Source organism: Gorilla gorilla, chromosome 14 (assembly GCF_029281585.2).
Source record: "Gorilla gorilla gorilla isolate KB3781 chromosome 14, NHGRI_mGorGor1-v2.1_pri, whole genome shotgun sequence".
In the NCBI taxonomy this organism is placed as follows: Eukaryota; Metazoa; Chordata; class Mammalia; order Primates; family Hominidae; genus Gorilla; species Gorilla gorilla.
The window spans coordinates 40151558-40174386 of NC_073238.2; the positions used below are offsets into that span (position 1 = coordinate 40151558).

At 41.9% G+C, this 22829-nt stretch overlaps 1 protein-coding gene across 5 annotated transcripts in view; it reads left to right on the forward strand.

Moving 5' to 3' along the window:
- ATP8A2 (ATPase phospholipid transporting 8A2) overlaps window positions 1–22829 on the forward strand; it is a 652717-nt gene that overhangs the window by 452345 nt on the left and 177543 nt on the right. For 3 of the 5 annotated variants that reach the window (XM_031001328.3, XM_031001329.3, XM_031001330.3), the window contains 3 exons: window positions 2910–2984; window positions 11947–12069; window positions 14334–14412. In XM_031001328.3, coding sequence (XP_030857188.2) covers window positions 2910–2984; window positions 11947–12069; window positions 14334–14412 — 277 coding nt within the window. The remainder of the gene's footprint in view (window positions 1–2909; window positions 2985–11946; window positions 12070–14333; window positions 14413–22829) is intronic. The other 2 variants (XM_055359710.2, XM_055359711.2) reach the window with 1 other exon arrangement.

The following is a 22829-nucleotide window of genomic DNA, read 5'->3' on the forward strand; positions in this document are numbered from 1 at the left end:
TCTCTCTTGATTTGGTCTAATCTGATCATATTTGTTTGCATCTATTGTATATCATTTGTAGTTTTAATTAAAGCTACTCATAGTTTCATTGTGTATGTGTTTGCTTTTTTTTTTTTTTTTTTTTTTGAGACAGGGTCTCACTCCACAGCCCAGGTTGGAGTGCAGTCGCATGGTCAGAGCTCACTGCTGCTGCCCACCTTTTAGGCTCAAGGAATCCTCCTGCCTTAGCCTCCCGAGTAGCTGGGACTACAGAGGTGTGCATCACCACACCCAGCTAACTTTTTATTTTTTGTAGAGATGGGGTCTCACTATGTTGCCCAGGCTGGTCATGAACTCCTGGACTCAAGCAGTTCTCTCCCCCTGGCCTCCCAAAGTGCTTGGATTACAGGCATAAGTCACTATGCCCAGGCTCTTTTCTATTTTTATTTGTTTTTTCTATTTTTAGTTGATAACAAGACAACATGTTAACTGGATTTTGCAATAAAATAAAATACCCACTAGATATCTTTTTGGTCAATTGTTTGAATAGGAGAACTCAGAATTATGGCACAGTCTTGGGAAAATTAACTTAAAACCCTTGAAACAGTTTACTAATGTGTTTGAATCTGATGTGGATCCAGGCTGTCATTGCACTAAAAGTGTGGTTGAAGTATTGACTGCCAAGACCTCCAGTGGTAGGGAGAGAGTGGGGTTGAAATTGTGGTTTTAGGGATGGCTATTATTTTAATAAATGTTGTAGGAATTTTCCAAGCACAGAACACAGCTTGAATCTCTGGTTCTTAGTTCTTCACCAATATTTCTTCACCGAGAATAGCCAGACCTCTTGGAAGGGTAGTTGAAATTGAGTGACTAGGAGAGAGAGCATCAGATTCTACAAAGAATGGTGATAACAGAGGATGGAGGGAATTGGGGTGATGGTCAAAGGGTACAAAGTCTCGGACAGGAGGAATAAGTTGTTTGGGGTTTTTTGAGATCTATTGTGCAGTGTGGTGAATATAATTAATAGTGCATTGTACATTTCAAAGTTGCTAAGAGTAAATTTCAAATATTCTCACCCCCTCAAAATAAGTATTTGAGGTGATAGATATGTTAGTTAGAATGACTTAATTATTCTACACTGAACTTGGAAACTTTAATATCACTTTGTACCCCATAAATACATACAGTTATAAAGGGTCAATTTACAATAAAATAAAAAGTTTTAAAGGAAAAAGAAATTAAGAGTGAATAGAAGTGTGGAAGGATTTTTGAAAGTCAGCAAGTTTATCTTGGATTTAGGAGGGAGCCCTAGTAGTTTTTTGAACAGGGTAATGACAAGGTGAAAGCTGTATTTAAGGAAAACTTCATCTAGCACTTGATTTGGCATTTAATTTGATCTCACGGGGACTTGGTGAGTACCTGTTTGTACCAAGTATCATACTGGATACAATAGTGCACAGAGCAGCATGGGGAACAATTCCTGCTTCAAGAAACGTAGTCTGGTGGAGTCAAGAAACTGATTTTGAAAAATCTGCCTCAGTAAAATTTCAGTACCAGAGTTGACCTCAACTCTGGTTGTCATGGTGTCTGTTCTATGTTGCCAGTTAGGTTCTACCACAGCAGTGGTCTCTGTCTGTGATGATGTGACACAGATAACGTTGATTCTATGATTTGTATGGGACACTCTAAAGTCTGCCCTCAATCATTGGAATCACATCTCATATAAATGTAGCTGAATATTCAGCAGCAACTTTTTGAATTCCATATTTTCATGTTTGCTTCCTTCTAAGTCAGGTTTCTGTCCTCCCGGTGGCTCAGCCCTCTTCTACCCCAGTCCTGCTGCCTCCGTGTATTCAGATTACATCTGGATGATCTTTCCTTTTCTGACAGTGTTTTTTGTTTTTTTTTGTTTGTTTGTTTGGTTTGGTTTTTATTTTCTTGAGATGAAATCTTGCTCTTGTCGCCCAGGCTGGAGTGCAGTGGCACTATCTTGGCTCACTGCAACCTCCACCTCCCAGGTTCAAGCGATTCTCCTGCCTCAGACCCCCCCGAGTAGCTGGGATTACAGGCGCGTGCCACCACACCCCGCTAATTTTTGTATTTTCAGTAGAGATGGGGTTTCACCACGTTGGCCAGGCTGGTCTCAAACTCCTGTCCTCAGGTGATCCGCCAACCTCGGCTTCCCAGAGTGCTGGGATTACAGGCATGAGCCACCACGCCCGGTCTCTGACAGTGTTTTATCCCTTGTCATGTACACTAATTATATCCTGGCACTTGGCTCTGTAGTTGTTTTTATATCAGTCTTGCCTAATCGGTTAGAATCATAGACTACTTGAAGGCATGAATAGCAGTCCACATTTTATCTATTTATTTATACATCTCTCATTACTTCAAAAAACGATTTGAGCATGTTTCTTTTATATGATTGTGTTTTGACCTTGGTCAAGGTGGTAGACATCTGATTAAGGAGGGTCAATAATTTATGAACTCAGAACACACAGAACAGAGGACTTTTTGTTGTTGTTTTTAATTTATGATTTATATCTCTTTGAAAGTCCGGCAAAGACACATCGTATTTCTCAAATCAACTTTAGAGAAAAACAAGAATGTGAAGCTGAGACTCCTTCAGTCAATGAGAAAGTTTTGATACCAAACCTATTAAATGCAAATTAAATCTATTTTTCTATGAACATGTGCATATTATCTCTGAAAGTAGATGTATGCCTTAAATATAAATTTTCCTTACAATATGGATTTCTGTGATATCGGGAATCTATGTTTTATAAGGAACAACTGCTGCAGTCCCTGTGGCTCATGATTCCTTAGCAGCTGTGTCCAGCTGGTGGTCCACATTCCCGCTACTTCTTCAGTGAATGGAAACATTTAGGTCAATATTGATATAAAACTTCATGAGCTTTCTTCTCTTTCAGCTTTGGTTCGCCTTTGTTAATGGATTTTCTGGGCAGATTTTATTTGAACGTTGGTGCATCGGCCTGTACAATGTGGTAAGCATTCTTCATCTCTATCTGATAGCATGCAGAACTTAGAACTTCAGTGACATTCCTTCACTGTTTATGTCTGGGAAGTGTATCTGAGTCAATCATCTGTATACTTAGCAGGCAGCACAAATACATCTTTGGGCCCTTTGTTGCTGTGAAACATCCTGCAGAAGCCCAAACTCTCCACACATGGTTTCAATCATAGCAGATCATTCTTGAATAACCCCATGAAATTATTAACCCATATATCTTGATAATAGACCCTTGTTACCCCCTTACTACATGCCTGTGCAACACTTTCGTGTTTTTAGCTCAAGTACAAATTTCTGAACTACATCTAAACTCATTCCACTTCATTATTTTTGTTCTGAATTCTTAAACATAGATACAAATATACAGTGTGTGATCTGGTGTCCATTCTGTCCTTCCTGAAAGGGTATCTGTCCTTGTGGAAGAACATTTTCTTCTGCAGTTAGAGCTAAAATAATGAATTCTGACTTCCAGCTACTGTGGAGGATGGTAATCAGCTCATCTGGTATTTTTTATGATTTTCAAGTTCCTTTTTTATTACTTTTTATAACTATGATGAATTCAGAAGCTAGAAATAAACATAAACTGTAGCTAAAATGGCTCAGTAGCTGCTTAGCTTTCTTGCTTTTTGTTTCACTGGCAGGAAGAACTAAGGGGCTTGTAGAGCACTCTAGAGACCCTAGAATGGCCCATTTTTTGAGTTGTTCTCTCACTTGCCTTCAATCCTAACTCTGCTCTGTGGGAATTTACATTCTGAAGCAGCCATCATAAATAAATGTAGATGGAAGTTACCAGACATACAATAATAAAACCTATGGTGCTATAAATCCACTGGTGGCTAGGTATTTAAGTCTTCCATGCTTTCACCCCCCTTTATTGAATAACCTCAGTGCTGGGTGCTGATGTAAAATGCTGAATGCAGTAGTTTGCCCTGGCCCTGTGTAGCTTGCAGGTTAAGAGGGTCAAATGTGTGGATTCAGACACCTCCAAGGAGGACTGGGTCCAGATCTTGAGTTGAAATTGTGTTGGTGAGTCAGTAACTGTGTTAACTTGCTGCAAAGTACACTAGCGCATTTCCTCCTGATACTGATGCCCTAAAAGACAAAGATTAGGAGTGGTAAGAACAGGACAGAATTGATGTCCATTCCGCTCCTGTGCTAAAAAAGCTACTCTGACTACCTACCCATGGATGGGGGCTCCAGGGCCTCCCCTTTGTGTACTAAGGGGAGATCACAGATTGCTAACTCTGTACCTCCTGAAACTATTTTGAGTAGGTTAAAGCTATGCAACCATTTGGGGGAAATATGCAGAATGCTCCACGATTATTCAGTGCTTGAAAGGGTCAGGTATCAATGGAGCTGACACTTCACACAAACACATGCCACATCCCTATTTTAGAAACAAAATGCTGAGACCTAGGAGAGATTTTGTTGTAGAGCCAAGGACAGGTGTGTATATATATATATATATATATATATATATATATATATATCTCACCTGCTTGTAGTATGAGTGGATTTTAGCCTGATTTCTATGCTCAGGGCACGAGGGCTGGATTCTTTTCTTAGCTCCATGCAGTCTTGGCCAATTCAAATTAATCCAACAGATTTTATTGAGTGCCTACTACAGATAAGATGCTGACAGGCTAGAGGGCAGTGTTGGTCAAAATAAGGCCCACAGACCATTTGCAGGAGAATAACTAGGGTTTATTTGAAAAATGCAGATTCCTGAGCCCCACCCCAGATTAACAAAGAGTATCTCAGACATATTGCAGTTTTTGCCAATTTTTTTTTTTTTGAGACTGGGTCTTGTTCTGTCACCCAGGCTGGAGTGCAGTGGTGCCATCACTACTCACTGTATCCTTGACCTCCCTGGCTCAAGCAATCCTCCCACCTCAGCCTCCTTAGTAGCTGGGACCATGGGCAAATGCCACCACAGCCAGCTAATTAAAAAAAAATTTTTTGTGGAAACGGGGTCTCGCTATGTTGCCCAGATTGGTCTCAAACTCCTGGGCTCAAGCAATCCTCCCACCTCGGCCTCCCAAAGTGGTAGGATTATAGTCATGAGCCGCAAACTTTTCTAGTTATTGTTATGCACGACCCTAGGGTTGAGATTATATTTTATGCAGTTTTTCTGTCCCCTAAACTATAGAGAGAGTACACTGTGATAGAAAAGTGTATTTCAAGGTGAAAGGGCCTAGGTTACCACAGAGTCCACAGTGCAGGCATTGAAGTGGGCTGCCAGTGAGTGCTGGCAGTCAGGATGGAATGGTCAAGGATCTGCCAAGTGAACTCCAATGTGCCACTGGGCTCTGGACTTGCTCATACTGGAGGGGCCAAACCTTTTGGGAACATGGAGATTTGCCCCCATGAAAATTGTTTTGGTGACATTTGTATAAAATAAATAGAAATTTAGAGAAAATTTACAAAAAAGGTACAAAGAAGTACTATTTACCCTTCACCCAAATTGAACAGTAATTAGCATTTCCCCCAGTTGCATTCTCTTTCTCCATACTTGTACGTATGCACACGTGCCTACACTCATGCACACACTAGTGAATGCATTTATTTCTGACCCAGTGGAGTATTACAAACATCATGTCCCTTTCCTGCTTGACACTTTAGTCAATAGTAGCAAGAGCTTCCTCTTATACAACCAAAGTATAATGATCAAATCTGAAACATTTAACATGGATTTAATACTATTATCTAATTCATCTTAATCCATATTCCAGTTTTGCTATTCTTGCTCCAATAATGCCCTATTTAGCATTTTTTCCAGTCCAGGATCATTCTAGAGACTGCCTGTAAGAGAACATTTGTGATGCGGAAGGCATTTGCTAGTGATCCTCCTCCTCTGGGCTGGGTTCTCCCCTGTCATTTTCTTCATGCAGTATTTCTCTCCTGCTTTTTCTTCTAAATGTACTCTTTGTTTGATTCCGCAAGTCAGCTAAAGTAGCAAGTTGTTGTTCCTCAAACTAATTTTCTTTTCTTTTTTTTTTTTTTTTTTTAAGATGGAGTCTAGCTCTGTTGCCCAGGCTGGAGTGCAGTGGTGCAATCTCAGCTCACTGCAAGCTCCACCTCCCGGGTTCATGCCATTCTTCTGCCTCAGCCTCCCAAGTATCTGGGACTACAGTCGCCCGCCACCGCGCCTGGCTAATTTTTTGTATTTTTAGTAGAGATGAGGTTTCACTGTGTTAGCCAGGATGGTCTCAATCTCCTGACCTCGTGTTCCACCCACCTTGGCCTCCCAAAGTGCTGGGATTACAGGCATGAGCCACCACACTCAGCCTCTCAAACTAATTTTCATAACAAGTTAATAGCATTAAAACAGACTTGAGGCCGGGCGTGTTGGCTCACACCTATAATCCCAGCACTTTGGGAGGCCGAAGCAGGTGGATCACCTGAGGTCAAGAGTTTGAGAACAGCCTGGCCAACATGGTGAAACCTCATCCCTACTAAAAGTACAAACATTAGCTGGGCGTGACGGTGTGCACCTGTAATCCCAGCTACTTGGGAGGCTGAGACAGGAGAATTGCTTGAACCCAGGAGGCGGAGGTTGCAGTAAGCTGAGATCACACCACTGCACTCTAGCCTGGGCAACAGAGCAAGACTCTGTCTCAAAAACAACAATAACAACAAGAAACAGGCTTTTCCTAAGTAATGAATGAATGCTGTCCCAGAAGATTTTCATTATATCCATAGTCAAATTTCTTTCTTTCTTTCTTTCTTTTTTTTTTTTTGAGACAGAGTTTCACTCCTGTTGCCCAGGCTGGAGTGCAATGGTGCAATCTTGGCTCACTGCAACCTCTGCCTCCCAGGTTCAAGTGATTCTCCTGCCTCAGCCTCCCGAGTAGCCAGGATTACAGGCGCGCACCACCACACCTGCCAAATTTTTTGTATTTTTAATAGAGACGGGGTTTCACCATGACCAGGCTGGTCTTGAACTCCTGACCTCAGGTGATCTGCCTGCCTCGGCCTCCCAGAGTGCTGGGATTACAGGTGTGAGCCACTGTGCCTGACTCATTTTGTTTTGTGGGTAGAATGAGACTAAAAATACCACGAAGGACCAATGCTGCTAGGATCAAATGGATTTCAGCTAAATTTTATGTCTTTTATAATGCAGAGAGCACTCTAGTATTATTTGACCTCTTGCAGAAAATGAATCCTGTTGTCAAGCCAGCATCGTTTGAGGAAGAAAACTGTAGGCCAGTCTCATTTATAAACATACATACAAAAATTCTACATAAAATATTGGCAAATGGAGTCCAATAATATATTAAAAGAAAAAGTATGTGACAAAGTAAGATTTATTTTAGGGATACAGGAGGCTTGAAATTAAATATCTTTCTAAATATCACTATATCAATAAAATAAGAAAAACATGATCCCATCAGCAGATGCTACAAAAAATGTTTGAAGCAATTCAGCTGCCATTCCCAAAATAAGAACTCTAAATAAAATAGAAATAGAAAAAAGCCATTTAACCAGAATTCAGACCATTTACAGAAACCAGTAGCGTTCTGCCCAAAATGGTAAAATTCTGAAATGGTTTCATTTAAAATAAGAAATTAATCAAGATGCCTGCCATCACTGTATAATTCATTGTTTTCATATTTTCGGCAACTGCAAAGAAGATTACAAATATTGGGAAAACAGTGAACAATTTCTGTACTTATACACATATGCTCACAGAAATATGGTAATGTAAATATGTTCATATATGATTGTATATCTAGAAAACAAAAAAAAACCAGTAGATAAATACTCGAATTATAAGAGAATTTGATAAAGTGACCAGATAAATGATAAATATATTTTTAAAATCAATAGCCTTTTTCTAGCCTAGCAATAAACAGCTTTTTTTTTTCTCTAGCAGTGGACACCTAGAAATGGAAAGGAAGTACAAATTCTTTCAAAAAAGCAATTAAAATTATACATTGCATAGGAAAAATGTTTACAGTACCTACATTTTTAAAAGTCTTATTGAACAAATGGAAAAGCATACTATTTTCTTGTATGGGAAGACTTAGTATCATAAAAGTTTCAACTCTTCTAAAATTAATATAAATATATATGATTCCACATAGACTCAATCCCAACAGGTGAATGTTTTAGGAGGAAAGGGGGAAGTTGTATAAAGTTATATTAAAATATAGATGGAATTTACACATATCTGAGAATAAATATGTAAAGCATGCTCAAAAAAAGATCATAAAAGTAGACTTATTTTTACTAAATATCAGACTATACTATGAAGCCACCATAACCAAATCACTGTTATTGACAAATAAGTTGGAGATTCTAGAACTACATTCCCATTCTAGAGTCTAGATGTGTAATACATGAAAATTTGATTAGCCTTAAAGGTGATCTTTCAATGTAGTGGGGAAAGTTTGGCCTCATTAATTATGTTATCACAATTGGCTCTTTATCTGGAAAAAAATGGACTCCTATATAGAAAAATTAATTCCAGATATATTAAAGACTTAAATGTGGAAAATAAAATAGTAAAATCCTACAAGACACTCCTGGAAACATGTACTTTTCATGGAAGAGTAACTTCTGTAGCCACAATTGGACATGCAGAAGCATTTCTTGGCCATTTAAATATTAAAAGCTTTTATATGGCAAAAGAACCCATTTAAAAAACCAATAGACAAAGAGTGCATTTGCATGAAATTTCATAATATAAAGACAGGGTTGATATCTGTTCTACTCAAAGAACTCTTTAAAAAGAGGATAAGCCATGGATAGAAAGTAGACAAAAGACATGAGTAGACATTTCACAGAACTGCAAATGCAGATAGCCAGCAAATGTATGAAAACATGCTCAAACTCACTGGTAGTTGGGGAAATGCAGCTTTTTAAAGTAAGAAGTAGACAAAAGACATGAGTAGACATTTCACAGAACTGCAAATCCAGATAACCAACAATTGTATGAAAACGTGCTCAAACTCACTGGTAGTTGGGGAAATGCAGCTTTTTAAAGTAAGAAGTAACATGTTTAATTTTTAAGACTGGAGAACATTAAAAGACCAATGTAACAACCATTGCTGATATGGAAATAGCGAAAAATCTATGATTTTCTTTTGCAATGGGAGAGGAAAATGCTTTCAAAATCCTTTGAAAGGCAGAATCTAGTAAAATTAAAAATGCATGTATCCTTTTAACTCTCCTGCTGGGCCTTCTTCCCATAGAGATAAAAGAAAAAGCCTGTATGTTATAATATAGTATAGATATGTATCACATAATGTTTGTGGTAACAAAGAACTGGAAAGAAAATGAATGTCTGTCAGTGGGTGAATGGCTAAAAAAAATGGCACATCCATACTATGAATTATTATGTGACCATTAAAAGACTGCATTAGCATCAAACCCAAGGGACTTGGGGGGCTTTCTGTAATGTATTGTTTAGCAAGAAAAGCATGATGAAGAAAAATGTGTATAAAGTATAATGTCTACTTTTTTGGTTGGCAGGAGACGGGGTCTCACTCTGTGGCCCAGGCTGGAATGCAGTGGTGCAATCATAGCTCACTGCAGCCTCAACCTCCTGGGCCGGAGCAGCCCTTTCACCTCAGCTTCCCAAGTAGCTGGGACTACAGGCACACACTCTCTTGGTGTGTTCTGTGAAATTGAGACAGGGTCTTGGTGTGTTGCACAAGCTGGTCTCGAACTCCTGTCTTGGCCTCCCAAAGTGCTAGGATTGCAGGCAGGAGCTACATGACTGGCCAGTGTCAACGTTTTATGAAACAAATTATGATCCCTAACGTGTGTATGTGTGTGTGTAGTATGGTTTAGGCAGAGTGGAAAATATGTAGGCATGCTGGGCTTCATTATAGCATGGTGATGAAGGGCAGGGGAGAATCTGAAGATGGGTAGAAGGAGAAGCTCAAGTTTAAAAAAAGAAAAAGACTGCCACATAAACAGCAGGCGTGACATCACATGTACACATGGATGCAGAGCAATGGAGGTGAGAGTATGTACTAAGAAAGTGTGCATGGCTCCTGGCTTCTGGTAGAAGCTCTGTCCAGCTATAAAACGACAATTTTTGTTGTTGTGAGGAAAGTGAGTGCGACAAGTCCCCTGTGGATTTCTCCTTGAAGTCTTTGTAGCACATTGAAATCCCAGGGCTGCTTTCCATTCTGCTGTGGACTGAAGGAAGAGTGTGAGAGTTTTACTGACTCTACTCACCACACATCTGATTGCCTGCTCCCAATAGACTTGGGAACAGCTTCCTCTGGCCATATACTCCATCTCCAAATAGCTAGTGTGAGTTCAGAATTCTCGTACAGACACACGTCCAATTCCCACAGGCCTGAGAGCTTGCTGGGTTTGTGGGTGGGGATTTGAGGGACGCTCAGCAGCAAGTGACCCAGGCTCTGTGAACCATTCCCAGAACCAAGCAGGAGAAGGACCCTCAGGGCCAACATGTCCTGAGTTAAAATGACATGTTTCTTCCAAGCACCTTCTTCAGCTCCTGCTTGATTTTTCTAATATACAAATGTGAGTACAGGTGAAAGTCACACGTCTTGCAAGGCACCATCTGCCCAAGAACTCATTGTCACTGGAGATTGTTTGGTCTGGTCTCCTTCCTATCCTTGCCTTACACCACACCCTCAGCCAGCCACCATCCTGTGTATCTTAGAAGGTTCCTCGTCCAAAGACAAAATTACAACAATTTAAAGATCGAATTGGCTTTTATTAGCCATTCTGGAATTGGGTAACATCTCATTCCATGAAACAGAATGAGTGCTCCGATGAGCTGAGCAGAGGAGGCCAGCTTTATAGGCAGAAAGGGGCTAAGGAAACAGAAGTAGAACAAAAAGTGATTGGTTGTTTCAAAGTGGCTTTCTTTACAGAGTTCAAACAGGGGACTTCCGTATCATGCTGCCTCAGGTAAACTGGGCCCTTTCTGGTGCCCAGGTAAACTGGTTGCTGTGAATCTCCTGTTTTTTGTTTGTTTGTTTGTTTGTTTGTTTTTGGAAAACTGGCCTGTTTCAAAGTTTAGTTTGATGACACAGCTCTTAGCACAAGTAACTCCATTTTGGTTTGGTCAGGTCTGCTGGGGCTGAGTGCAGGAGCTCAGTCCAAACAGTGGCCTCCTATAAACGTTGTTCAACACCTCCAAACAGGCATGCTGATGTCTCAGAGCTTTGTAAGGGGTGCATCTCTCATGGGACTCCTTCCTCGCCCACATCCCTGTCATCTTGCCAAATCGTGTTGGTCTAATACCTTGCAGGTCAGATACTCTTTGGTGCAAGAATCCTTTGGTGACTCTCCCTTCTCCTTCTGCGTCCTCCCCTAACAGGTATTAATAGTTTTGCAGAGCTCTGCGTTTTGTATATTTATCTCTATACCTGTTGCCCCACTGCCCTCCCCCACTTTTGCAGTAGATGGCGTTCCTGGAGGTCCTAATTCCTTTCCTTCTTTCTTCTGTTTGTAAGTCTCTCCATTCCTGGTGCTTACCACAGTATCTAGCCCATAATTCATTTATAGTAAACGTCTGTTGAATGAATAAATGGATGAAGTACATTATGCTTCCTGAAATTTGAGTATAATGTCAGGGTGGAAAGTTGTAAATTTTACGTCAGCTAGCGTGAGCAGAAAACAAAGCAACACTTCAGACAGCTAAATGTGGCATGATTCCACATCAGTCTTCGTTTTACAAAGGAAGGTAGTTGCTAATTTAACAAGAAATCTTGGCTAATCAGATAATGTATGATGTTTTTAGTGTTCAGTGTATTCATTTGATAGTGATTAACGTAAAAATGGTCTTTCATTTATTTCCTTTGTTTGGAGGGTGTCTGGGGATCTGTGACTCATGGAGTCTCAGGTTTGGACTTGACTGGAAGTGAAGTCATCATTTGGTAGAAGGGAACAATGAAGCCGTGTGGATCGGAAGGGCTGCTTTTAATGGCTCATTGTTCTCCCTGCAGATTTTCACCGCTTTGCCGCCCTTCACTCTGGGAATCTTCGAGAGGTCTTGCACTCAGGAGAGCATGCTCAGGTTTCCCCAGCTCTACAAAATCACCCAGAATGGCGAAGGCTTCAACACAAAGGTAAACAGAGTGTGATCTCAGAACTGTCACCTCAGAAAGGCGTGGCTGTTTGATTCTAGTCATCTGCCTGGGAGATAGTTGAAGCTTGAGAAAGAACATTTGAGAAGTGCTGAGAACATGATCCACTCACCCCACCACCACACACACACACACACACACACACACACACACACACACGCCACAAGCCCAGTGAATTCAAGACGCCTTCTCAGGCGACAGGTCCATGCTGTGTGGGCTGCAACCTCCAGTCCCAACTTGCTGACTCCTTCCCGCTTCTCCCCGTCAGCCCCTGACATCAGTGTGGGCAGCAGCTCCCACAGCCCAGGTTCAGGATCCGCTGTCAGAGATCCCCCTTGCGCAGTCCTGCAGCCCCATGTGGATGCCTGACGGCAGCTTACCTAGCTGTTGCTGGGTTTGTCATTTGAAATAAAATGTGTCTTTAGCTAGTGGGTGAAATTGACTAGATATGAACTCAGGGATCACATGAGTTGCGGGGGATTTGGTTTTGTTTTTCTGGACCAGAGAATCAGAAAGGAACCAAAAAAAAAAAAAAAGAAAGAAAGATATAGGTGATCCTGACAAACCCACGCCAAAGCTGGGTGGGGTGTTAAAGGAGTCGTGCCGTCTCAGACAGCAGAGGGGTCTGCCACACAGATGCCATTTGCGGCTGAACATGGCAGAGTGCTTGGGTGACCCCATCCAAAGAAAAGAGAGATGTGTGCCTGGGCACAGAGGGGCGAGATGTGAGCATGGCTGCACAGCCTTGTTTCTGCCTCTGGTCTTTGCGCAGGGGGGATTCAGAAGTTTAGACAGAGGTCTGTTGCACAGTTCACCTCCTGTGCTGTGTGCTGGTGGCGGTCATGATTTGCGTGCATGGTTCCTGGGCCGTCAGTGAGAAGGACACAGGGAGTCACCTCTCCAGGCCTCAAGGAGAGAACAGTCTCCCAGGGCCTTTCTTCTGAGCCAGTTGTTCCTGACGTCCCTTACGGCTGCTTTTTTCTGGGGAGGCTCACTAGTTACATCCGAGGCAGGGAAGAAACAGAAGGGCTCCTTATTGGTTCTACTGTCTCCCACATCCAAAGAGACCCGAGGGACTCATTTTACCAATCCTTGTTGACTGTGATTCCGTTAATGGGAAAATATGACCCATTTTCACTGCATTATTTACATAAATCCATTTTCTACAGAATTTGAATTCAAAGGCCATTTGAGGTGGGAAGTAAGTAAGAGCTGAGAATGCACGGAAACTTATCTGCAGGCACTTTGAAGAATTTTTTCTTTTTCTTTTTTTTTTTTTAGGTAGAGAGGTCAGAGATGGTGCAAAATGAACATTTAAAGCCGGGGAAAATTCCATTGTCTTATAATAACATTTTTCACTATTTTCTGTTGTCTTACCACTACTTAGGCTCAAACTATATGATAATTTCCAGGGACAACTTGTAGATGTTTAAATAAATTTAATCTGGCTTTAATAGTTAATAACTCGAGGGGGGCAGCCAAGATGGCCGAATAGGAATAGCTCCGGTCTACAGCTCCCAGCATGAGCAACGCAGAAGACGGGTGATTTCTAATAGTTAATAACTCTGTCATCACGGTGGTTAAAACAATGACTGCGATGTATTAGTGAAACTAAAGTTTAGAATAAACTAAACCTTGTGTTCTTTTTTCTGACCTTTAAACATTAAAATAAAGAGAATTTTCAAATATGCATATTATCTAAAATCCCAAAAATAAAAGAAGTTGAGTGAGAGGGATTTGAAGTAGTAAAACAAAAGAGTGAGAATGCCATGTAAAAAGTTACAAGTGGAATGTTTTCGGTGCTTTTAAGACATCTCATCTGCCCCGACACAGTTTAATTGTTAAGAAGAGACACAGTTTTAGTCTCTTCTTAACAATTTTGACCTAGTACCCTTTTTCTGGATGTTTGTAAAATGGTGTTGTCTCTCTTACAATGCTAAAGAAAACTGATCAGAGTGAATTTTTCGCATGTGGGTAGATTGTGTTGGTCTGCATACATGTGAGTAGATATTTAGGTCTTTGTAACTAAAGTAATATGATCTGGTGATAATCCAGTCATTTGTATGTGAAAATTAAATAATCGATTTGGGTGGGTTTTGTTTTTTTTCCAATTCAAGAATAATATGCTACTCCTGGAACCGTGCAGCGCGTGGCCAGGATCCTTCACAATGTGGCGTTTGTTGAGAGTTTCACAGAGGTCAAGCGTTTTGGGCAGCTCCTGACTCCCTTGGTTTGTTTTTCCTTAGGTTTTCTGGGGTCACTGCATCAACGCCTTGGTCCACTCCCTCATCCTCTTCTGGTTTCCCATGAAAGCTCTGGAGCATGGTAAGGGCTGTGTGATTTCACCTGTCAGCAAGGAGCTTTGCAGCCGCTCTGCTGCCTGTGTGTTCACAATTTTTTTTTTCCAGTTCTGCGGAACGAGAGATCACAGGAACACATTTTAGAGGAAAAACATACCTAAAGCATAATGAGAGCTAGTCCCAGGTTTATAGCTGTTAGGTTTCAGCAGTTCTGGCCTTGAGAACCCATTTTCTTTCCAGTTGACTGGATAGTTTGAGTACTAGGAATACTCAACTCAGTTTTAAAAACTATTTGAGTCAGAGATCTTCAAGGAAAGCCCTGTACTGCAATGAAATGTTGATGCTTTTTGTCCGTGGTTTGAAATTCTCTGTTAATTACTTTGACTTTTATTTCTGAGCCTCCCCTACCCATATGCAGAATAACTCAAATCTTATAAGATTTGAATCTTATTCCTAGCTTTCTGAAAGAGTGTCCTGTCCTTGATGTACGCCTTTTGAAATTAGAGTTTGAGAACTAATTCTCCAGATTGGTGTTTGTCTTTACAGCTAGAAGAGGATGTCTGAGAACTGTGGCAGACTCGGTGTTTTTTCACACTTCTTAATACATCCAGAACGTGGCCTCCTAAAGAGACATATTTTTATTCTCAGAAAATAAAAATGTATCATGAGAATGCTACTCTTTCATCCCTCTCAAATAGTAATAATCCCCCTGGGAAAAATTACTCCAAATGTTGACTAGACAAGGCCCTTTATTGTTCAAAGAACCAAAGAATATAAAGTTTCCAAGCGTCTTTGTTTCTGTGTCAGTGAGTTTTATGCTTCAAACAGGAATGATTCATCCTCACTGATATTCTTTAACCTATTAAATACTGACAGAGAAAATGCATGCACTGCCATTTTCTTATGCCACGTGATATAGTCTTTCAATTTTATCAGAACTCCTTTTCCTTCGAGGGTTCCTAAGTCTTTAACTCAGAGAATACAATTTTATGCTTTCTAGCCCCACCCCAAAAAAGAGCATTCTAGTGAAATCATTTTCTTTTAACTTGAAACCCTTCTTGTGATTCATCTTTACTCAGTGGATTTAATTTATTTTAAAATGGTTTTGTAAATAACAGTGTGTACGTATAAGAGTTTGGGATGTGATTTTGTTTCAGAGGCTGTGATATTTTGGTGACAGACTCAGCCATCATTGTAGTAGGAAGGATTAGTGATGGGAAATGGTATGTCTGATGAGCATAAGAGAAATGTGAGCAATTATCCTCCATACCTGAGCCCAGGCTTTGGTACTTAAGAAGAGTCTGCAAATAGCATGAACTAGCCACAAGTACTTTCTGAAGACCCCTTACCACTTCTTATCTAGACATCTTCCTATGTTCCTAACTGAGAATTGCTTGCCTTTTGACTCTCAGAAGCTTTACAAGATGGTCATTTACTTACCTGCTTCAAAAGGAACTAATGTGGCCGTTCTGCAGTGGAGACAATGGTTTTCTAATCCTGGAATTATGATCATATACTTTCAGTTGGTGCCTTGTGGTTTGTGGTGAAATTGCTATCGTTTACCCAGATTCCATTATGTAAGTCCGTTCATTCACCTAACATGGTCAGTGTTTAAAAGAATGTAGACTCCCAGCAGTTGCTAACTTACCTAAGAGACAGCACCAAATGAATTTTAAATTAGTTTTGCTATCCTTATCTAATTCCTCCAAATTTGGCAAATTACCTGGCAGCCAGCCAATAGGATGCTTTTTTCCTCTTTTTATTATCACCATTATCATCAATGTCATTATTTCATTGTATTTATTGAGCCTTCGGCATAGGGGTTTTCTTTGAGTTGTGCTGCAAACGATAATCTATTGAGTGAAACTGTGTAAAGTGAAGTAAATTGCAAATATTATGTGTATCAGAACAACAGAGGGACATTGGTGTTCTTGGTCATTAGTTGACTTCCCCTAACAAATTGAATATTTTAGAATTAATTTCTAAATTCTAACTGTTAGTACAGAGAAAAAAATCATTATATTATTGCTCATTAACCTTATTCCTGTTATGTTCAAGACACTGTGGTAGATTCTAAGGGTGACAGTAGAGATATCAATGTCAGTCTCACCTTCAAAGAGTTTGTAGTATGGAAAGGGAGATTAGATTTTGTCTTAGTCCATTTTGTGCTGCTATAAGAGTACCATAGACTGGGTAATTTATAGTGAACAGAAGTGTATTTGGCTCATGATTCTGGAGGCTGGGAAGTCCCAGGTCAGGGAGCTGGCTTCTTGTTAGGACCTACTTGATGTGTCATCCCATGGTGGAAGGATATGGGGTAGAGAGAGAAGGAAGGAACCCATGCCAGTGACAACAGCATTAATGCATTCATGAGGGTGACGCCCCCATGACCCAAACACCTCCTATCAGGCCACAGCTCCCAGCACCACTGCATTGGAGATCAAACTTTCAACACATGAGCTTTGCGGGCTGCATTCAAACCAGAGCAGATTTGCAAATGAATAACTCCAGTACAAGGTAAAAAATAGCTGTTTCAAGTAAACCATAGACAAAATGCTATTAGATATCAGAGGACTGAGAGATGCCTTTCATTTGGAGTTATTAATAGCTTCCTAGGGGAGGTAATATTTAAGTTTAGCCATGAAATCCAGCAGAAGGAAGAATCAAGCAAAGTGGGGAAATCAGGACAGGAGTGGAAAACTGAGCAGCTGAAGGGTGAAAGATGGGGAAATTTAGGAAGGCAGATAAAAGCTGAATTACAGAGGGCTTTGAATATGAGGTTAAGAAACTGGGATGTGGCTGGGCGTGGTGTCTCACGCCTATAATCCCAAAACTTTGGGAGGCAGAGGTGGGTGGATCACCTGACATCAGTTCGAGACCAGCCTGGCCAACATGGTAAAACCCCGTCTCTACTAAAAGTACTAAAATTAGCTGGGTGTGGTGGCAGGCACCTATAATCCCAGCTACATGGGAGGCTGAGGCAGCAGAATCGCTTGAACCCGGGAGGTGGAGGTTGCAGTGAGCCAAGATCGCGCCACTGCACTCCAGCCTGGGCAAAAAAGCAAAACTCTGTCAAAAAAAAAAAAAAGAAAGAAAGAAAAAGAAAAGAAAAGGAAAGAAGGAAGGAAGGAAGGGAGGGAAAGGAGGGAGGAAGGAAGGAAGGGAGGAAGGAAGGTTGAAAGGAAAGAAGGAGGGAAGGAGAAGAAAGAAGGAAAGAAACTGGGACTTAACTGTTTAGGCATTGAAGGGTCAGTGTAGAATTTAGATCTAGAATTTTATGATCAGGGCAATTTGGGAAAATAAACCTGTCATGTCTTGTAAGGTGAGCGGTAGAAAGAAAACTACTGGCAGAGATTTCAGGGGACAGCTCAGGGAGGGTTAAACCCAGGAATGGGATAGTGTTTGGAGAGGGTGTTTTGAAAGGAGCTTCTTTGTTTGCTGAGATTGTGGTGTATCTACAAGGTAAGAGGCTCTCTGAGGGCACAGTGAATATAGATATCAGCAAGCCAGGCACTGCCTCTCCTGCCCTCTGGAGGCTTCTCTCTTGAAAGAGGAGTAGGGGGTGGTCACGTGGGACAAGGGAGATGTGGGGCATGGTTGGGAGAAGGAACATTCCTGGCCAGGACCTTGCAGGTGCGCAGGACCTGAGCTGCTGAGGCCATGGGAAGTGTTTTAGTGGGACTGGGGGTGCCTGGACTCTGAACTCTGTCAGCCTCTGGTGAGAGGCTCGGGACACTGGGCATTCCTGCCCCGGACTGGAAAAAACAGTAACCTCCTACTGTAATCTGACTGCTCATACCCCGCCCCCCCCAATTCATATGTCAAAACCTCAAACTGTAAGGTGATGGTATACAGCATAGGGCCTCTGGGAGGTGATTAGGTCATGAGGGCGGATCTCTCAAGAATGGGATTAGTGTACCTATAAAAAGGACCCTAGAGAGCTCATTTGCCCCTTCCACTATGTGGGAATGTAGCTAGAAGACATCACCTATGAGGAATGGACCCTCACCTGACACCGCAACTGCCACTTCCTTGATCTTGGACTTCGCAGGCTCCAGAACTATAAGAAATGAATTTCCAGGGGCTATAATCCATGCAGTTTATAGTATTTTGTTATAGTCAGCCGAAAGAACTAAGACACTGCCTCTCCTCCTTTCCCTATCCTTCTGGAAGTATCAATCAAAACACATCTCTACATATTTCTAGCATCCCCCTTGCAGTGGACAATCACACCTAGTCAAGACGACTACAGCATAGAGAGGAGGTAGGGGCTGGAAAAGGGAACAAATACTTGAGAGAGGATCTGATCACTAACACCTGGCGGCGGGAGGGGGGTACTTTTTCTCAGGGCAGGGTTGGAGGTAGGAGAGTTTTGTGATGAGATTTGCCTGTAAAGAAGATTAAGACTGCTCAGTAGAGAAACACATAGGATCTGGCAAGAGTATGCCAGAACCATGCGGTTGCACAGGACCTGAGCCACTGAGGCCATGGGAATTATTTTAGTGGGACTGGGGATGGCAGGGATTTTTTTGGTAGGGATGGGAGTGGCAGGGATAAAGACTGTAAGCACCAGAGGACCAGGATATATCAGCTGACTGGAGGACTTGTTTATGTGTGCTGATTTGCTGTCCTGAGTACAAGTGAATTCTTATTACACTTTTTTTTTTGAGACAGAGTCTCATTCCGTCTCCCAGGCTGGAGTGCAGGGGCGCGATCTCGGCTCACTGAAATCTCCACCTCCCATGTTCAAGTGATTCTCCTGCCTCAGCCTCCTGAGTAGCTGGAATTACAGGCTCATGCCACCACGCCCGGCTAATTTTTGTATTTTTAGTAGAGATGGGGTTTCACCCTGTTGGCCAGGCTGGTCTCGAACTCCTGACCTCATGATCTGCCCACCTCAGCTTCCCAAAGTGCTGGGATTACAGGCGTGAGCCAATGCGCCTGGCCTTATTACACTCTTAATTGTCATTTAGGAGAATGTATATCCTCCCCACCCCCAAAGAGGCATAGGAACATGGCACCAATTTGAGACAAACTAGGGCACTGTCAAAGCTGGGGGCCCTTGGTCTAACAGAGGGGTGTCTTCAGGCCTCTTCCCTCCCCCAAGAGCTGCCTGAAGCCATCCCTCAGATGGCCACCCACACCCAGAGCCCCAGAGGAGTTTTGTTTGACCGGGGGCTGAAGTCCCTAGAGTAGTTTCATTTCCCACTTGATACCGTATGGATGATGTCACAAAGACAGGAGGTTTTACTAGAAAATTCTGCCTCCACCATCTATGGAGAGAACCTCAGGTATATATCAACAGTGTTCACTTTGGGCAAGGCAACAGAAGCACACTTCTTCTTGGGAAGAAATATTTTGAGAAGGTATATCGTTCATTCCCTAGAATGCCTCCAAGAATTTTGCTTTGCTTATTTTCATGTGGTTTTGGAGAGACTTTTCAAAGCACTCCTTTGCTGATGGAGTTTGTGATGATTCATTTCAAATTTCAAAATAAATTTTTCCACTCAAGCAATTCAGTAAATCAGATTTCTTCCAACCATCACAGCCATACACTTACTGCCATGGTCTGCCTGCAGCTCCTCGCCTTTGATCTGGAAAGCGATGCTAGGTTAGACCTAGGATGTCACCTTCACAGGGACCCAAGTCCATCAGGAGCCCTGGTGTCAGCCCACACCCGGGTTTCCTGTTGGCATGTCCAGTCGGCAGAGTTGAGCAACCCTCCTTGAAGTGTAATGTGGTTATTGGCAAAATAATACAAAATCGGTCTTGATTTTAAAAAAGGAAGTATTCAGATGTTTCTTGATGAAATTTAAGAGGGAGGTGATGGGAAAGAGACTATGCTTAACAAAAGAAAAGAGCTCCTAAAAACTTTTGTTCTTGATTCCCCAGAGTCCACACCGTAGAAACTGCTCCCTCACCGTTTAAGGAGAATACCATACGGATTCTTATGTATGGGTACTAATTAAGCAACTGGGCCTTTCGACATTTTTGGAGAAGTCTATTTTATAATTTTTAATAAATTTGCTCCTGTAAGATCAGCCATGTTTTGTATACTGAAATAGTAGTGCACGTGTATAAAATAAAAGTGTGACTCTCTTTGCCCCTGGCATTGTTGGGTCATATTAGTTTAAACTATTTCTGACCCTTACTTTATTACTGAAAACTTGAGTGTTTCATACCATATAAATCCTGAGGCTTGCGTTGTTTCACATGAAGCTAAATTTGGGCAAGATTGCCAGTGTTCTCTGAGACTGCAACTTCTTAAACTCAATTATTCACTCATTTTTGTAAAAAGATAAAAGAGTGGCTGGGCACGGTGGCTCATGCCTGTAATCCCAGCACTTTGGGAGGCCGAGGCAGGCAGATCACCTGAGGTCAGGAGTTCAAGACCAGCCTGACCAACATGATGAAACCCCATCTCTACTAAAAATACAAAAATTGGCCGGGCTTGGTGGTGCATGCCTGTAACCCCAGCTACTTGGGAGGCTGAGGCAGGAGAATTGCTTGAACTGGGAGGCAGAGGTTGCAGTGAGCCGAGATCGTGCCATTGCACTCCAGCCTGGCTGACAAGAGCGAAACTCAGTCCCAAAACAAACAAAAAAAAAGATAAAAGAATATGTTCTCTATGCCAGGCTCCTCCTGTGTTCTGGGGACACAGTAGTGCGTATAATAGAGGAGTTCCCGCCCTCATGGAACTGACACCTAGAGAAGGCAGGATTTGAACAGGAAATGTTAGCAAAGCAGAAGGTCAAGTTCAGATGGGATGTCTTCCAGGGAAAACTAACCTGGGCTGAGCTTTAGGGACTGCTTCCTGGAGGATGTGGCAGCAGAGTTGAAGGATGAGTCGGAATGAGGTAGGAGAAGAGGAGAGAGGAAAGAGTTTCAGGTTGCGGGAATAGAATAGTTTCAAGAGAAAGATGACATGAAGCAGTTGGGGGGAGATATTGCGGGGCAGATTGTGAGACACAGATTGCCTTGGGATGGTGAGAGTGGAGATAGAGAAGTCAGACCTTTCCAGGCCTTTTGGAATAAATGAGCCTTTTGGAGTATAAGTGTAATAAGGCCATTGGCAGGTTTTAAGCAGGGAGCTGTGCAGTCTGATTTATTGTAATGTAACCACACAGGCCAGGATAATGATTGGAGTCCTGTTCCTGGGCTGTTGCTGATCTAATGTAGCAATCATGGCACTTGAGAAAAGTGGATGATGGGTTGGAGGCAAAGCTAGAAGGACTCAGTATTGCATTAATTAATAATCCCCTTCTCCACCTTGTTGCACAATGTCCTAAACCCGCCAGGAGAATGTGCTAATGCAGTCATGAAGGGCAACAAAATACTATATTTTACAGTAAGGTATGTGAAACAATACACTGACATTTTGTTCCCCCATAAAAGTCACCAACAGTGCTATGTGCAGCATGGAAACGATCTAAAATAAATTTAAAAGATTCAGAGACAAGCATTAAATGCTAAATGGGAGAGGAAAAGAGGGTAGTAACTCCATGTGGCCTCTGCCATCTGGGAAGACCTGCAGGGAGGACAGAGTGTGGTGGAAGTTCATAAAATCCTGAAGTTAGTGGAACTTGCTCCCTAAGACCTAGAAACACAGAACATTCTGGGAGTCTTTCAGATTTGTACAAATGAAACTACAGCTCATAAATCTGCATAACTGGTTACTAACCCGATCATAGTACATTGAAAATATAAACAGGTTTCCAAATTCAAATGCAAGATTTTTGTTTCTGTTTTGTTTTAAACCGCAGTTATGAACTGCGGTAAAGCTCTGACTTTAGCTGTTTTCCTGTATTGTGACAGTGCACCTCACACATCCTGAAACCCAGAATTGGGCTGGAAGGGCCATTGTTTTCATTCAGTTAAATATTTCTTATGTTTCAATGTCTCTTTTAATAAACTCTGTGTTGCGCGTATTTTAGACAGTTGAATTTGGTGTAATGTTGTAAGAAGTGTGAGCCAGAGTTCCTAGATTTCACCCTTAGCAGGAAGTTGAATCAAGATGGATTAGCCAGGGAATCTCAGGGGCTTAACCCAGTAAAGAGTTATTTCTCACCCATGTCCCTATCCAGTGGAGAAGTGCATTGTTCGTGGGTGTGTTGAGTATGTTTTTCTTATTTTCCATATTCCCGATGCACTGGCATTAGGGACCTTGATTCCGGAGACACTGTCCTCCCAGGGCTAGCTAATTCCTGAAGATAGCAAATGCCTCCCCTGCCTGCATGCCTTTGACATACAAATCAACCAAGCCCGAGCCCACACCCCCAGCCACCTCCTTTATCAAACTCTCACCCACTGAGCAGGTGTTCCCTTTGCTCAACAGCACCCCGGGGCCAGGTACCCAGCAACTAGGGACCATCCTTACAGCCCCGAGCCTGCCAGAATTACTCCCATTATACAATCCTAAGTGTCCTCAGTCAGCATACCTAC